The following is a 13,182-nucleotide window of genomic DNA, read 5'->3' as shown; positions in this document are numbered from 1 at the left end:
TACATTAGTCAAGCTAAACTAATTCAACTAATTGCTCTACCATAATTCTTTAACTCTTCTTTCTCTTGCTTAGCTTGATAGCATGTAGTTTGGCCTGGGTTGTTTCTTATTCTGTGTAGGGTTGGCTTGTTTCGAATGCACTCCCTTCTCCCAATTGCTTCGGCCTTCTTTCCACAGTTCTAGTTTTGTTGTCACCCATGGCCATTGTCTACCTTGTTCTGCTCAGTGGCGTTGCTTCCTTTACGAGCGATTCAACGGCTACAGGTTGAAGCCTATGCCTGTAGCTCTGGTTCTAGTTCTCACTATGTGGGCCATGGGCTTGTGTTGCTAGAGCTAGGTAGCTTGAGATAGGGCCTTCGATGCAATACTGCAACCAAGCTTTGAACCCAACTTTGTATTTCTCTTTTCAGCCCATTAATGAGTTTCTTATCATTATCTTTGGATTAAAAAAAAAAAAATTGAATCACTAGAATGAGCGTGGTGCCCGCAAATTAACTATCCGTGAATGCTTCATTTTTTACCAAGGCCGGCGCTATCAATGACTCCGAAAGGGTCATCACTCAGCTGCAGCCCACAATTTACTTTGCACTGAGCTCCACGCTTCAAGAATTTATGAAAGATCATCCTATGATTGAGGGATCCCCATTTTGGACACATGCTATGATTTTAGTGATTATGACAAGGTTTCCGTGCCCAAGATTAGCATTTCCTTGAAAGGAGGGGTTGAGATCGAGGTAGAACTGCAGGAGATTATGATCGCGGTAAAGGGCCTGGAGAAGGTGTACCTGGCTTTTGCATCGACTAGTGATGATAGCGATTTTGCTATCATGGGGAGTTCTCAGCAAAAGAGCTATGAGGTGGTCAATGATCTTGCAAAGAGAAGAAATGGTGAATAACCATGATATATATATATATATATATATATATATATATATATATATATATAGTTTTATTTATAAAAGAAAAATGAACGAAGCTTAGGAATTAGCCAGTAGGGTTATGTAGAAGCTAAAGAAAGTTATGGTACATAATAACCTAAGGAAAGAGAAGCGAGCATGCCTCATGGTACAATTAACCAAGAGCGTTCAAAGCTCAAAAATAATTGTAGTTATTGTATAATTAACTATAAATTAATGCCTATATATAATTAAATTGTTGTTCAAATCCTGAAAATTGGAAACAAAATATGATTCACGATGCTTGATATAATTAATTTCATGTGGTTGCACATTTAGACCATTTTTTTTAATAATAAAATCAGAAAAAAAAAAAAAACTTTAACATAATTTGTTAGACTAAAACTATGGTGGATAGATGAACCCATAAATTCTAACCTATAACATCATCTTAAATAAAAAATCATAAAAGATTACATTCAAAAGGTTACACTTGTCCAACCCACAAGATCAAACCAGATTACAAGGAAAAAAGAACCTCTGCCCAGTCCTACTTAAGAGCAATACGAAGAAAAACTAATTATTAAAACAGAAGCAGATTGGATCAACTGATTTAGCCCCTCGTAATACATAGGATTTTGGCAATGATTTGCTGGTTATTAATTTGACCAACCACCGCTTGTAAATGCTAACTTTTGATTACCGATGTCAACGTAAACTTTTATCTCGCGGTGTTGTTGATTACCTATAATTGTTAAGCCACTATCATTTTCGTTTCCTATAAAAGCCTAGCACACCTGAGCAAATTATCCTTCTCTCTGAATGTAACTGCTGATGGGATCAAATCTAGATCCACACCTTCAAAATATAGCACCATTTTTGGTGGTGTCCAATTGTTTTGCCCCTCAAGGTTATAGCAAGTATCGAATTTTGCTGATGGAGGAGCAGTAGTGTATTGGGACATCAATCCCTGAAATGCTTGGCGAAGATCAGAATACAAGGAAAATGGTAGGCGAGAGATGGAGGTTCCCGAGTCTATAATGGCTTTTAGTGGTGAAGATACATTGCCAGATATGTCTAATCTTTGTTGGCCAATTGTTATGCCTGTAAGGGTCACAAAATAACTATCTGCATCTTGGTTTGAACCAAGTGAGATTGGTATCATCTTGTCTTTATCAGGTAGACAAGTTGCGAATGCTTTGAGACCAAGCACAACATACCCAGCAGACTTCTCTGCGGCTGGAAGACAGTAACAAAACAAGCTAGAATAATCCGAGTTAGTTTGAGCCATCAAAGAATATTTTCCAGGACGAACGCCTAGTATCCCAGCTGCTCCACCAAAATTTCCATCAATTTTCTGGGCACAACCAAAGACGAAGTTAGGATGTAGATCAGATGCTATGGTAAGGGTATCTTTAACATAATACCCACTGGAATATGTCCCATCATGATACTTGATAGGGTAGTCACAAGTAGGATCGCAAGTGGCATTTGAAAAAGAAGAAGATGTGGAGGGATCAAAAATGGGGATCTGTTGATTGCAACCCGCAGAACAAGGCTCGCATTGAGTCCAAGTGGTACCGCTTCCGGTATCAAAAAGCAAGGTAAAATCACGTTTAGGGGTGCCAAAACCGACAGTGACTAAGAAGTTGCCATCACCTCCTGAGGTTAGAGGCAAACGAATTCCTTCCACAAATTCATCAACCAGTTCCCCCATGGAACTCAATAACCGAACTCAACCAGTTCCACAAATTTTCTATTGGGAAAGGATATGGATGCATTATATAGATGCATACAACCGAAGGAATTGGCTAAAATATCCTTGGCAATTTCCTCAATTTGCATGGAGCAAAGCATTGGGATGATTTATCACCTCTCTCGCTCTGTAAACACGTAATTCATTCAAATACAAAAGTAAAAATACGAGAAAATAATAAAGAAAACTTCTAATAGCCATGAATTAATATTAATATATGCTAAAACTGATTTTTTTTTCATTTAAAGAAATTAACAAATAGATTTAATCAAATCATATCTAATTGGATGGAATTAGAATTATGATCGAATCAACCCCTTGATTTAATTTCAATTAATCTTAACCTTTGAATGGAAATAGACAGTTTCGACCAGATCTGACCGCGGGCCATGTCTAGAGCAGGACCTTGAACTGGTCACTGTGCGAAGTCTACTGGGGTTTCCTTGAAATGGTCTGTGGAGCGCAGCAATTACGATAGCATCTGCATCTCAAGTTGCATAGTCCCACACCAATCTAAATGTTATTATCTTGCAGCTTGAACAGTCATTTGCGTGTGTAATTTCGTGCCTAGCTTGACTTCATTTAAGGATTGATAAATACAATTTTCAGATTTCACCATCTCACTTTTTATTTTTTTTTTTAAAAAATTGTAATTTCATTAGTTATTTCGCCATTATGTAATTTATAAAATCTACTAGATATGGTAATAACAAAATGGCCTACCCTAAATTTATGAATGATAACAGAATGAGTCGGAAGTGGGGGTCATTTCCCCTGTCTCCACCCTCCAAGAGTTTGGAGTCAAGACAAGGCAAGGTGGGTTTCCTCTAGAATTTTTTTTTTTTAATTTTAATTTATTATTATGTAATATAATTTTATTTATTAAAAGTATAAATATATTAAAATTTATATTTATATTTTTTATTAAAATTATAATATTTAAATATATAAGTAAATAGAAATAAATTATTTTTTAATAAAAAATAATAATATATAATATTATGAGAAGGTCTCTCCATCCTCATCTCGTAATTTTAAAGTCGAAACGAGATCGAAAAAATTGATCAAGTTCACGATAAATTGAATCGAATTAAAGAAGTGTTGTCATCCCAACCTAAATTTCTGCTGCCCATTCGATATTGTATAGCTGAGAACCCAAATTACAGTAGAACTAAAGCTTGTTAGGTCCAACTAAATCCAAATTACTAATTAAACAATATAAATTTTAATTTATAAATGAGTTGGTAATAGGAAAAAAAATCAAGTGCTTACTTTCTCATGTGCAGCATCAACTCATCAACCAACTTCACTGTTTTTAGTTTTTTCAGTTTGAAAATTCTTACAGGAGATAGGGTTGTTGGATTTGAATTTCTGATCTATGCATTACGAGATAGACATTCAATTACTGAATTATTAATTCAATAGCCTGTTTGAGGGATTATTTCCTCTCTACAAAGCAGATTGATTAATGCATGAAGATAGCTAATTCAAAACTAAACTAACTTCAACGATTTCTCTAAAATCTACCCCATAAAGAATTACGAGGTTCAAATAATAATTACCATATGAAAAAACGTGTCTAATATACCATCAACCTTATGCCCCTGAATTTTCTGATGGGTTCCCTAATTTAGAATTGTAGGGCAAAACCTGCTTGGTAGCCTCAGAAAATCTAGTAGCTTTTTTAAAATGAGATGAGCAATGATAATAATTATAATCCTCATCCCTTGATTATCAAAATTAGAAGAAAATTGATACATTTCGTTTAATTCAAGAAGTAAATATTGTGATTTTGCATCTAGATATTGTCATCAATTAATGGTTACAATTACCCATCCCAAATCCTAATTTTCCATTTTGGAGATCATACAAAATGTTCAGCTTTCTTTGTTGATGACTGCCGATAATATTGAGGTCACTTTGCTTTCCCTTTGCAGCAAATGCCAAGCAAAAAACAGTATCTTCATCACCTTTATAAAGAACTGTGTCTGTGTCCAATGTTATGTCATTTGAATTTTCAAAATGCAGTACCACCTGGGGTATTGTTGGGTTTTTGAATCCCTCAAGGTTGTAGCATGTGTCCAAAGTTTCAACTGCTTTTGCTGGAGGGTACTGTGACATGAATTTATTAAATGAAGAGCTAAGCTGAGTATAGATCGATGAAGGAAGCCGAGTGATGACAGTTCCGGAGTCTATTATAGTGCTTGGATGTGAAGGAAAGCTTGAAGAAATCTCCAATCTTATATGGCCTACACTTATACCAATAAGATTGACAAAGTAGTATCTTTTAGCCAAAAGACGTATAGACTTGTCAGTTCTGCATTTGCTCTGTGCGTCTCGTTCAAAGTGAAGATAACCTTGAGAGTGTTCTTTGGGTGGCAGGCAGTAACAAAAGATTTTCCCAAAACTTTTCATTGCATCACCATCTGAGGTCAGACCTAAAACCCCAGATGCACCACTGAATTTTTCGTTGGGATTTTGGCCACAACCAAAACGAAAGTTAGGGTACACTAGAGTGCGAGACATGGTAATGGTGTCACAGCCATAGTATCCCTCAGAATAAGAATGGTCTCCATAGTATATTTTGTAATGAGATTCTCCAGGAGGAATTATGCAAGAATGATTGGAAAAGGTAGAAGAGGCAGAAGGATGGAAGATTTTATTTCCATTTTTGCAGGTTGAACATGGCTTGCTTTGTACCCAGGTTGTATTACTTCCAGTGTCAAGCAACAAGTCGAAGTTTTGCTGTGGGGTGCCAAAACCAACTTGAACAAAAAAAACGCCAGCATCTAATGGGCTGCCTTTAATGGAGGAATCCAAATTTGTTGCCTTAAGATCAGATAAAACATAAGTCTTCGAGTTAAAGGAATTGATAGAGTCGACTCTGGATTGGTCTAGGATGAGAATTTGGCGAGGATTCCCAAGGGGTGAGCAGGGACCACCCTTGTAGGTTACCCTTAAGCCCTGAGATCCACCTGCAAATCCTGTAAAAATAGGTTGTTCAATGATCTTGACACCATTAACACAACATTTCAGTATCTAAGCAAGTTCATTAGCCCAAGCTAGTTTACAGTGTTGGCCTTTGGCTGATTAGCTAAAAAACTGAATGGATGTTTAATTAGTAAACTGTAATAGAAATAATACATAATCAAAGTTTTAAAATCTAATAATTACCATGAGGGGAAGCAGAGCACTTGGAAACAGGTGGTGGAGAAGCATTGAGATGATTTATCACCTCTTTCGCTCCATAAACACGTAATTCATTCAAATGCCAAAATAAAAATACAAGAAAATAACAAAGAAAACTTCTAATAGCCATGAATTAATATTAATAGATGCTAAATCAAATATATTAGAGAAAAATCGTGGCTTTAATTCCCTATATTATAACCTGCCTGATACTCTCTCTGCATATATAGAGCTCACTTCTCAAGATAAAGTCTTGAGGAATAAAGAACACTCATTGATTATCCAAAAAAGAAACAAAACAAAGAAGTTCAGTTGACGTCACAGAGCAGTCAGTGTCAGACATGCCCACGGTTTGGTTCGAAACTGAAACTGAATTGGTCGAACCCAAAACTGAAGCTTGACCAAAACTTATCAAATTTGGATTGATCAAATGAATTCAATCAAAATCAGACAAAACTGATGAAACTGAAATCAAGACTAGATGAACTCCTAATAAATCCTAACCCTTAAATCAAAACTAGCAGTCACAGTGCAAGACCTTGAAATGGTCATAGGGCAATGTCTATTCTGGCTAACTTTGAGGTTTCCTTGAAATGATGTGTGTAGCGTGGCAATTAAGGTAAATTATTAAATGCTTATAGTGTACGTGCTTTTAGTGGGTCTCATGCTCTTAAATTTAAGGAATAATTATTTTTTTATGAGTGATAAACGTACTATTTTTTAGTACTGATAAGATTTAGTTGTGACTGAAAAGTGCTATTTTTACACCGTAAATAAAACTCCTAAAAACTGTTAAGATATGCAATTTCATTCTTCAATTTTCTTGTAGTATTTATTTTTTTCTGTCATTTACTAACTTGAATGTCAAAATACACATATCTTCATATTTTAGATTATAAAAGAGTCCTTTGTTGACCCAAAAATTACAGATTACATCAAGTAACGTGAGTGCATCCCATAATTTCCCCGCAATTAATTTCATTATCTTTGTGTCAGTAGCGTACAATTGGGTATAGATCCTAAGCCATTAACCAATATGCAGTTTATAAAGACCGGTAGGTATCGTAATAAACAAAATGGGCTACCATAGATTTCTCCTGGCCAGTAGTAGAATTAAAGATTGTTGGGTCCAATTAGAATAAGAGGCCCATACTACGATAATTATTCGTTTTCGTTCGACATTATGAATGTGTGAGAAATGAGACGAACCGCCTTTTTCAAGTGAACTAAAGAATTCTCTTTGGGAATTAAAAAGAAATTGCAATAATTTCTCTAGAAGTCAAACAATTGGAATAGAGGATTTTCAACCCTCTACTAATGCTTAGGGCTCAGTTAGTGCATTGTGTTTGCAGCTCTCCTTTTCAATTATTATATTTAACGTGCTTATTAAAAGGAAGAGGAGACTGCATGTGCGCATTGAAGTATTGGATGGTCAAAAATTGCTAGCGTGCCATAGCATTGGCGAATGGCCAGCCACTTGTTAAATTAAAGTTAAAAAGTAAAGAATGGAGAACCCTACGTGGTATAGAATTAGATAGGCAATTGCCAAATGCTTATTGCTATGCATGCAGGCTATGAATTTTTCCTCAACTAAACTCTTGTTTAGTGGAGAAGTATGATTATAATATATTTTTATTCTAAAAAAAGTCTAATTAGGATGAAATTCAAAATTTACATAACTAATTATTATCATCCATGGATAATGTTTAGATAATATTTGTATTTTAAAGTGTTAGCTAACATACCAAATCTTAAAGGTTTTTCCTTTCGGTGGACTAATGGGAGAACAATTTTTAGATCTTACCAGCACAATTACAACCTTCGTTTCGGCACAAGGAGTATCATATTTATCTTGTCTCTTCAAGCCAACTCAGCTTTTGATTTATGGTCATCGAAGTGGGCTGCTAGAAAAAGTTTAACGTTGCAATGAGAATTAAAATGAGCCAACACGCAAAAGGTTATAAAGGAAGAGAAAATCCATCGTAATCAGCACTAGCTTTTCAAATCAACTTTTAATTCTAAAACTGTAAGATATGGTTCCATTCAATAAAAAAAAAAAATCTTTAAAACACTTTATCAAAAGATATTAACAAGATTATAGTCACACAATAATAGACCACGGATTTAGCACATCTTGGATTAGCAATTTGTTAACTATTTAATGATATTAAAATTAACTTCAAACGGTAAAATTCTGAATTCGAATAGCAAAATAATAATAATAATAATAACTAGTTAACACTAACTAAAGTAGGATTCTCTTACAAAGGCATTTGCAAAAAATAAATTATTTATTTTTTAGAGGGGGGAAAAAAAACTGAAGGGGAAGTTTTATTAGTAGTATTTTAGTAGCACACGCAGCCTTCGTCAAAAGGCCTCACAAGTGGTTGGTCATGACAGAAAGCCAAGGGAATGTAAAAGCCAGGAGGGTGTGCTGGCTTAAAGCAAATAATGTTCGATTCTTGAATCATATCAATAATTTCAATGCTCTTACCGTCCCTGCTAATATTCAATTCACACACCATCTACCCCGTAAAGAAAGAGAAATCAATTTTCATGATTCTCTTGTACATGATTAATACTTACCATTATAACAATAATCATAAATTGGTAGCCATGCTTATTGAGATTTGCATTAGTGAACTCAAATTTTAAAACAATAACAGAAGATTACCCAAAAGACAAATTGAGAACAGCATCTGCCTGCCTGCCTGCTCATGGATTAAGATATAATCCAATGAAAATCAAATAAATCCAATGACAGGAACATTTGAAACCCAAAAGGGTCACATCCATTACCCAAATAAGATTGTTGGGAGGCTTCTAAATAAGTACACTGTAAACGTTAAGAGACCAAATGATGTTCAATTTCATATTATCTGCAATTATAAGGGGGTATAGAATTTTGCCTACTTGAAACTAGACGAAGTAGTAGTGGAATTGATGAATAACCACATTTAACTTCAACTATTCCATTGAATGAAATAAAAATTTACAAAGGTCAAGCCCATTAAAAAAAAAATAAATAAATATAAACTCACTTAAATTCAGAAATAAAAGTTCAAACCCTAATAATCACGGATCCTATAAGAAAACGGGTAGACCCGAAAACCTCATCACAAATAAGTTTCACATTGACAGATGCCATAAAAATATATTTTTTTAATGTTCTCATTAATATTATATAATTTTCCCTGCTTTGGAATCCACCCCTGACCGTAAAGTACTTTACCTAAACTAGCCAAAAAGCAAGCAACTCATCACCTCTTCGGCCATCTTATCCACCCTATGCCCCAGTAATAAAGTTTAAGCAAATAAAATATGGCAGAAAAGAAGGTTAAAATCCCCAATCGTTGATTGTCACCATTTTATTATCTACAATCATAAATCCCCGTAAAGAGAGCCTTCCAATTTCCAACTCACGGATGAGGTTAACAAGATAAACTAAAATTAAAATCGGGTAAAGGAAGGGGAAAAAAAACCACCATGTGTTGGCATTATTGATCGTCGTCTTCGCCGGACTCGTGATGTTTAACCTTGGATAACCCTATCCCACGCGCCACCGTTGTGTTCGGCGCCTCAACTACAGTCGCCGATGACATCTCCATTTGGCAAACTCTAACCGCACCGATTAATTTCTCAGGCAACTCATCCTCTGCTTGCGCCTCCACGACAAACCCCATATCAACAGTAACGCTTGTCACGTATCCCAATGCAAGGTGCAAAATAGCGGTGGCTATCTTCGAGCTCCCTATATCCACATCAATCTCCAAATAATTGGCTCCTCGATGATAATTACAGGTTAAGGCTTTACCTAGCAAACAAGCACTATAGCTCCCTACTGTTTTCTTCACGATCCAAGGTCCTTTCACGATCCGGTTCACAATCTTGAACCGCTGATTCCTAAACGAGTCATCTCCATTGATGAACCGATACAATAGAGAACCGGGAGGGATAGGATCCTCTGTTACAAAGTAAAACACCGCACTGTGATTGTCCTTACCGGGAACTTGAAGGTTAACAGCGAAGACGAAACATTTCAGTGATTTCCCTTGGGACTGAACCTTTCTGAGAGCCAGGGACACACGGTTGTCAGGGCGGGCGAGTACGTTATCGATTTTGGCAGTGGACTTGAGCCAATCCATGCCGGCAGGGGAGAGTAAGTAATCGCCGGAAGGGGATTTCTGTCGTTTAGTGAAATAGTTTTTAGCACGCAGAGAGAAAAGGTGACCTGGAGGCGAGGCCCAGCCGTTGGTTCCATCGTCGAGGTTAACGCGGCGCAGGGATCCACCGTCGAGTGTCTCGGAGATCCAGGCAGTGGATGCGGAGGTGGTGGTGGTGGTAGGGGCGTTGAAATTGGATTTGGAGGCGGTAGATTCAGAGCCGGAACTGCGGTGTTTTGGCTTGGTAGGGCACATGTTGATATAGTTTTGTGAATCTTTACTCTCGTGAGTTGATAGAGTGAGGCTTCTAGAGCCTAATAAGAGAAAGAGGACGAGAAAGCGTGCCCTTGTGTTTCTAGGAAACTACAAAAGAGCCCTGCAACATCTGAGCCAGCTTTTTATTTATTTATTTATTTATTATTTTTCTTCTTTTATTATTTTTTTCCCCTAATCCATGATTTTATGCTGATAAATGGCATTTCTTCAATAATGATTATTGATTAAGCAAAATATAGATAGAAGTCAACCATCCGACTCATCAATTAACCACTGCTGATACCGCACATGTGCATAATTATTGCATTTTTTTTCATCTAACCTAATGATTTAAAAATTTTTATTGAATTTCATGATAAAAACATTTTTTTATTAAAAAAAATTGTTTAATTTATTTTATTATTTTCATATTTTTAAGATAAAAAATATATAAAATTTCATTTTTAATTAATTTTTAAAACTCTCTAAATAATTTATTTTAAAAAATATAATGAACATATTCAAAATATGAAAATTTCTTACTCTATCTAATTTCTTTTGATTAAAAAGCACAATTAAACAATGTTAATTATTAGTCCAATAAGAATATTAATTTTTTCTTAAATTAAATTAAAATTTAAATTTAAGATCATAGAAAATAATTTTTTATTATTAAATTAAAATTTTAAAAATATTATAAATATTATATAATTTTAATCATTATGCATAATCATTTAGTCATTTCTCAAATTTTTATTTTATAAATTTTGCATACCTTTTAGATTTGAATCTTAGTGCTGACTTCTAATAGATTAAATTACGAGTAAACTCATAATTATTTTTAAGTTCAAAAGTATCTTTGTTATTTTTTAATGATATTTGTTAATCTTTCATTAAATTCGCATAGTTTGAGAAATTTAATTCATTAATGGATTTTAACATATAAAATTAAAATCAGTTATAATACAATTTGAAAATCCAATTAAAATGTAACTAAAAAAAATAGAATCCAATTATTTAACTCAAATGCAATTCTTCTAGCGCCTCTTAAATTCAATTTCAATTAGTTATTTTATTCATGTATTGTATGAATTATTTATTATTTTAATAATATAAGTTCATATATATTTGTATATTTCATATTTTTATAATTATATTATAATATTTTATTAATAATAAAATTTTTAATTAATTATAATTTTATTTTAAGTATGTATAAATAAATAAATTGATTAATATATTATTTTTAAATTGTGAATAGAAGCTAATTATGATTAATAAGTACTATATTCAATATCCAACGAAAGTGAAAAATATATTTATTTTATAGTATTAATAAATTTTATTAAATTTTAAAATTTGATAAATAGTAGTTTATTTATATTTTTTAATTAATTCATATATACATACTATCAAATAAAAAAATAAAATTAATATTCAATATATTTTTTAATTTAAATTTTAAAAATTAAAAGGCTAAGCTGATTCAAGTATATTTTAAATAATTATTTTTTCTATATCTATATTTGCATATCAATGAATCAATATCTTTTATCACGCGTGGCATATCAATTCATCAATATTCTTTACCAAGTAGCATTATTTTTATTTTTTTCAAATCATCAATAAATAATAACAATTAGTTGACAAATGACATATTTTTAAATTAATTACTTAAACAGGTGACATTTATTTATAAGTATATATGTATGCTCCAATATTTATATATAACTGAATTAAAAACAGACACAAAATTTAATTGGGAAAATTTTAATAACATGTAATGAAAATATGGCACAAAATTAATACGATATTACTTGTCAATATTAAAATTACTATAAATAATAAGGTATTAAAAGGAAACCAAGCATCATAGTTGTTTAAAAAATTATTTCCCTTCTATATATCATTAGATGCTTATATCGTATCCTAACCATAGTTATTAAAGGCTCAAGGCGCACTAAGGCGCTAAAGAGTCCTAGAGCCTAGGCGCAAGGTGCAAGGCGCAGGCACGCGCCTGAGCGAGGTGAGGCGCAAAAGTAAAAAATTTAAAAAGTTCATAAAAATCAAATAAATGTGATGCTTTTTTTTTTTTTTTTCCTTTGGCATATATCTTGAATTGCGTTTGCTGGTTTGAGTTTAAGTGGTTGTCCTTTTTGCCAATAAAAGTGCTCGCTAAAGATAGAAATAAAGAAAGCATGCCTTTCTAGAATCTTGTGCTTGAAACAAAGGCGCACACCTAGGCGCATATGGCGCTAGGGTTCGAGCCTGGTGAGCCTTGAGCCTGAGGCGTGTCTGAGGCGCGCCTTTAATAACTATGATCCTAACACAAAAGGAAGGGCCAAAAGAATATGGCATCAAATCACTAACAACTTTCCCTTCTATAATAACTTCCATATATCTTGAAGTTATTAAAAGATTATAATATTAAAGATTGCCATAGGAATATTTCCTTAAGCATTCCAATAATGTGATTATTTTATAAAAAATTTATAATTTGATCACTGAATTTTATACTATATTATATTTTAATCTTTAAATTTTAAAAAATAATTATTTAGTCTTTAAATTTTATATAATATTACACTTTAATCTATAAATTTTTAAAAATTAATTATTTAGGCCTTGAAATTTATACTATATTAGACTTTAATCTTATAATTTAATGCATAGAATAATTTAGTCATTCTATTAATAGATAAAATTATTAAAATTATAAGAACTGAATTATTAATATATTAAAATTAAAAAAACTAAATAATTAATTTTTCAAAATCTAATAACTAAAGTGTAATATAGTACAAAACTCAACGGCCAAATTATAAATTACCCTTATTTTATTTTCCCTCTCTGTTTCATATCTACTTTACGCTTAATATCTACAAAATCATTGCGAAAATTCTCCCCGATTGTTTTTAGCCTT

The 13,182-nt window shown here is 33.1% G+C and overlaps 3 protein-coding genes across 3 annotated transcripts; all 3 read right to left on the bottom strand.

Annotated features, from left to right (window-relative positions):
- Positions 1 to 1,674: 1,674 nt before the first annotated feature.
- On the bottom strand, positions 1,675 to 2,613 carry LOC110671586 (aspartyl protease AED1-like). Its single transcript, XM_058130076.1, has one exon. The coding sequence runs from the start codon at positions 2,611 to 2,613 to the stop codon at positions 1,675 to 1,677; it is 939 nt and encodes a 312-aa protein (XP_057986059.1).
- Positions 2,614 to 4,281: 1,668 nt separating this feature from the next.
- Positions 4,282 to 6,123, bottom strand: LOC110671270 (aspartyl protease family protein At5g10770). Its single transcript, XM_058129561.1, has 2 exons — positions 5,827 to 6,123; positions 4,282 to 5,636 (listed from the first exon to the last, which is right to left on the bottom strand). The coding sequence occupies exons 1-2, from the start codon at positions 5,969 to 5,971 to the stop codon at positions 4,468 to 4,470; spliced, it is 1,314 nt and encodes a 437-aa protein (XP_057985544.1). The 5' UTR covers positions 5,972 to 6,123; the 3' UTR covers positions 4,282 to 4,467.
- A 3,055-nt stretch (positions 6,124 to 9,178) lies between these two features.
- Positions 9,179 to 10,371, bottom strand: LOC110658175 (protein ENHANCED DISEASE RESISTANCE 2-like). The gene has a single exon (XM_021815691.2). It carries the CDS (start codon positions 10,257 to 10,259, stop codon positions 9,339 to 9,341), a length of 921 nt encoding a protein of 306 aa, XP_021671383.2. The 5' UTR covers positions 10,260 to 10,371; the 3' UTR covers positions 9,179 to 9,338.
- Positions 10,372 to 13,182: the final 2,811 nt, after the last annotated feature.

This window comes from Hevea brasiliensis, chromosome 11 (genome assembly GCF_030052815.1).
Source record: "Hevea brasiliensis isolate MT/VB/25A 57/8 chromosome 11, ASM3005281v1, whole genome shotgun sequence".
NCBI lineage: Eukaryota > Viridiplantae > Streptophyta > Magnoliopsida > Malpighiales > Euphorbiaceae > Hevea > Hevea brasiliensis.
Note: the sequence above shows the minus strand (reverse complement) of the source record. Positions and strands in the feature narration are given on the sequence as shown.

Coding starts and splice junctions, on each gene's coding strand:
- LOC110671586 (XM_058130076.1), bottom strand. CDS start 2,613: ATGGGGGAACTGGTTGATGAATTTGTGGAAGGAATTCGTTTGCCTCTA.
- LOC110671270 (XM_058129561.1), bottom strand. CDS start 5,971: ATGGCTATTAGAAGTTTTCTTTGTTATTTTCTTGTATTTTTATTTTGG. Junction 5,637..5,826: donor GTGCTCTGCTTCCCCTCATG/GTAATTATTAGA, acceptor CTATTTTTACAG/GATTTGCAGGTGGATCTCAG.
- LOC110658175 (XM_021815691.2), bottom strand. CDS start 10,259: ATGTGCCCTACCAAGCCAAAACACCGCAGTTCCGGCTCTGAATCTACC.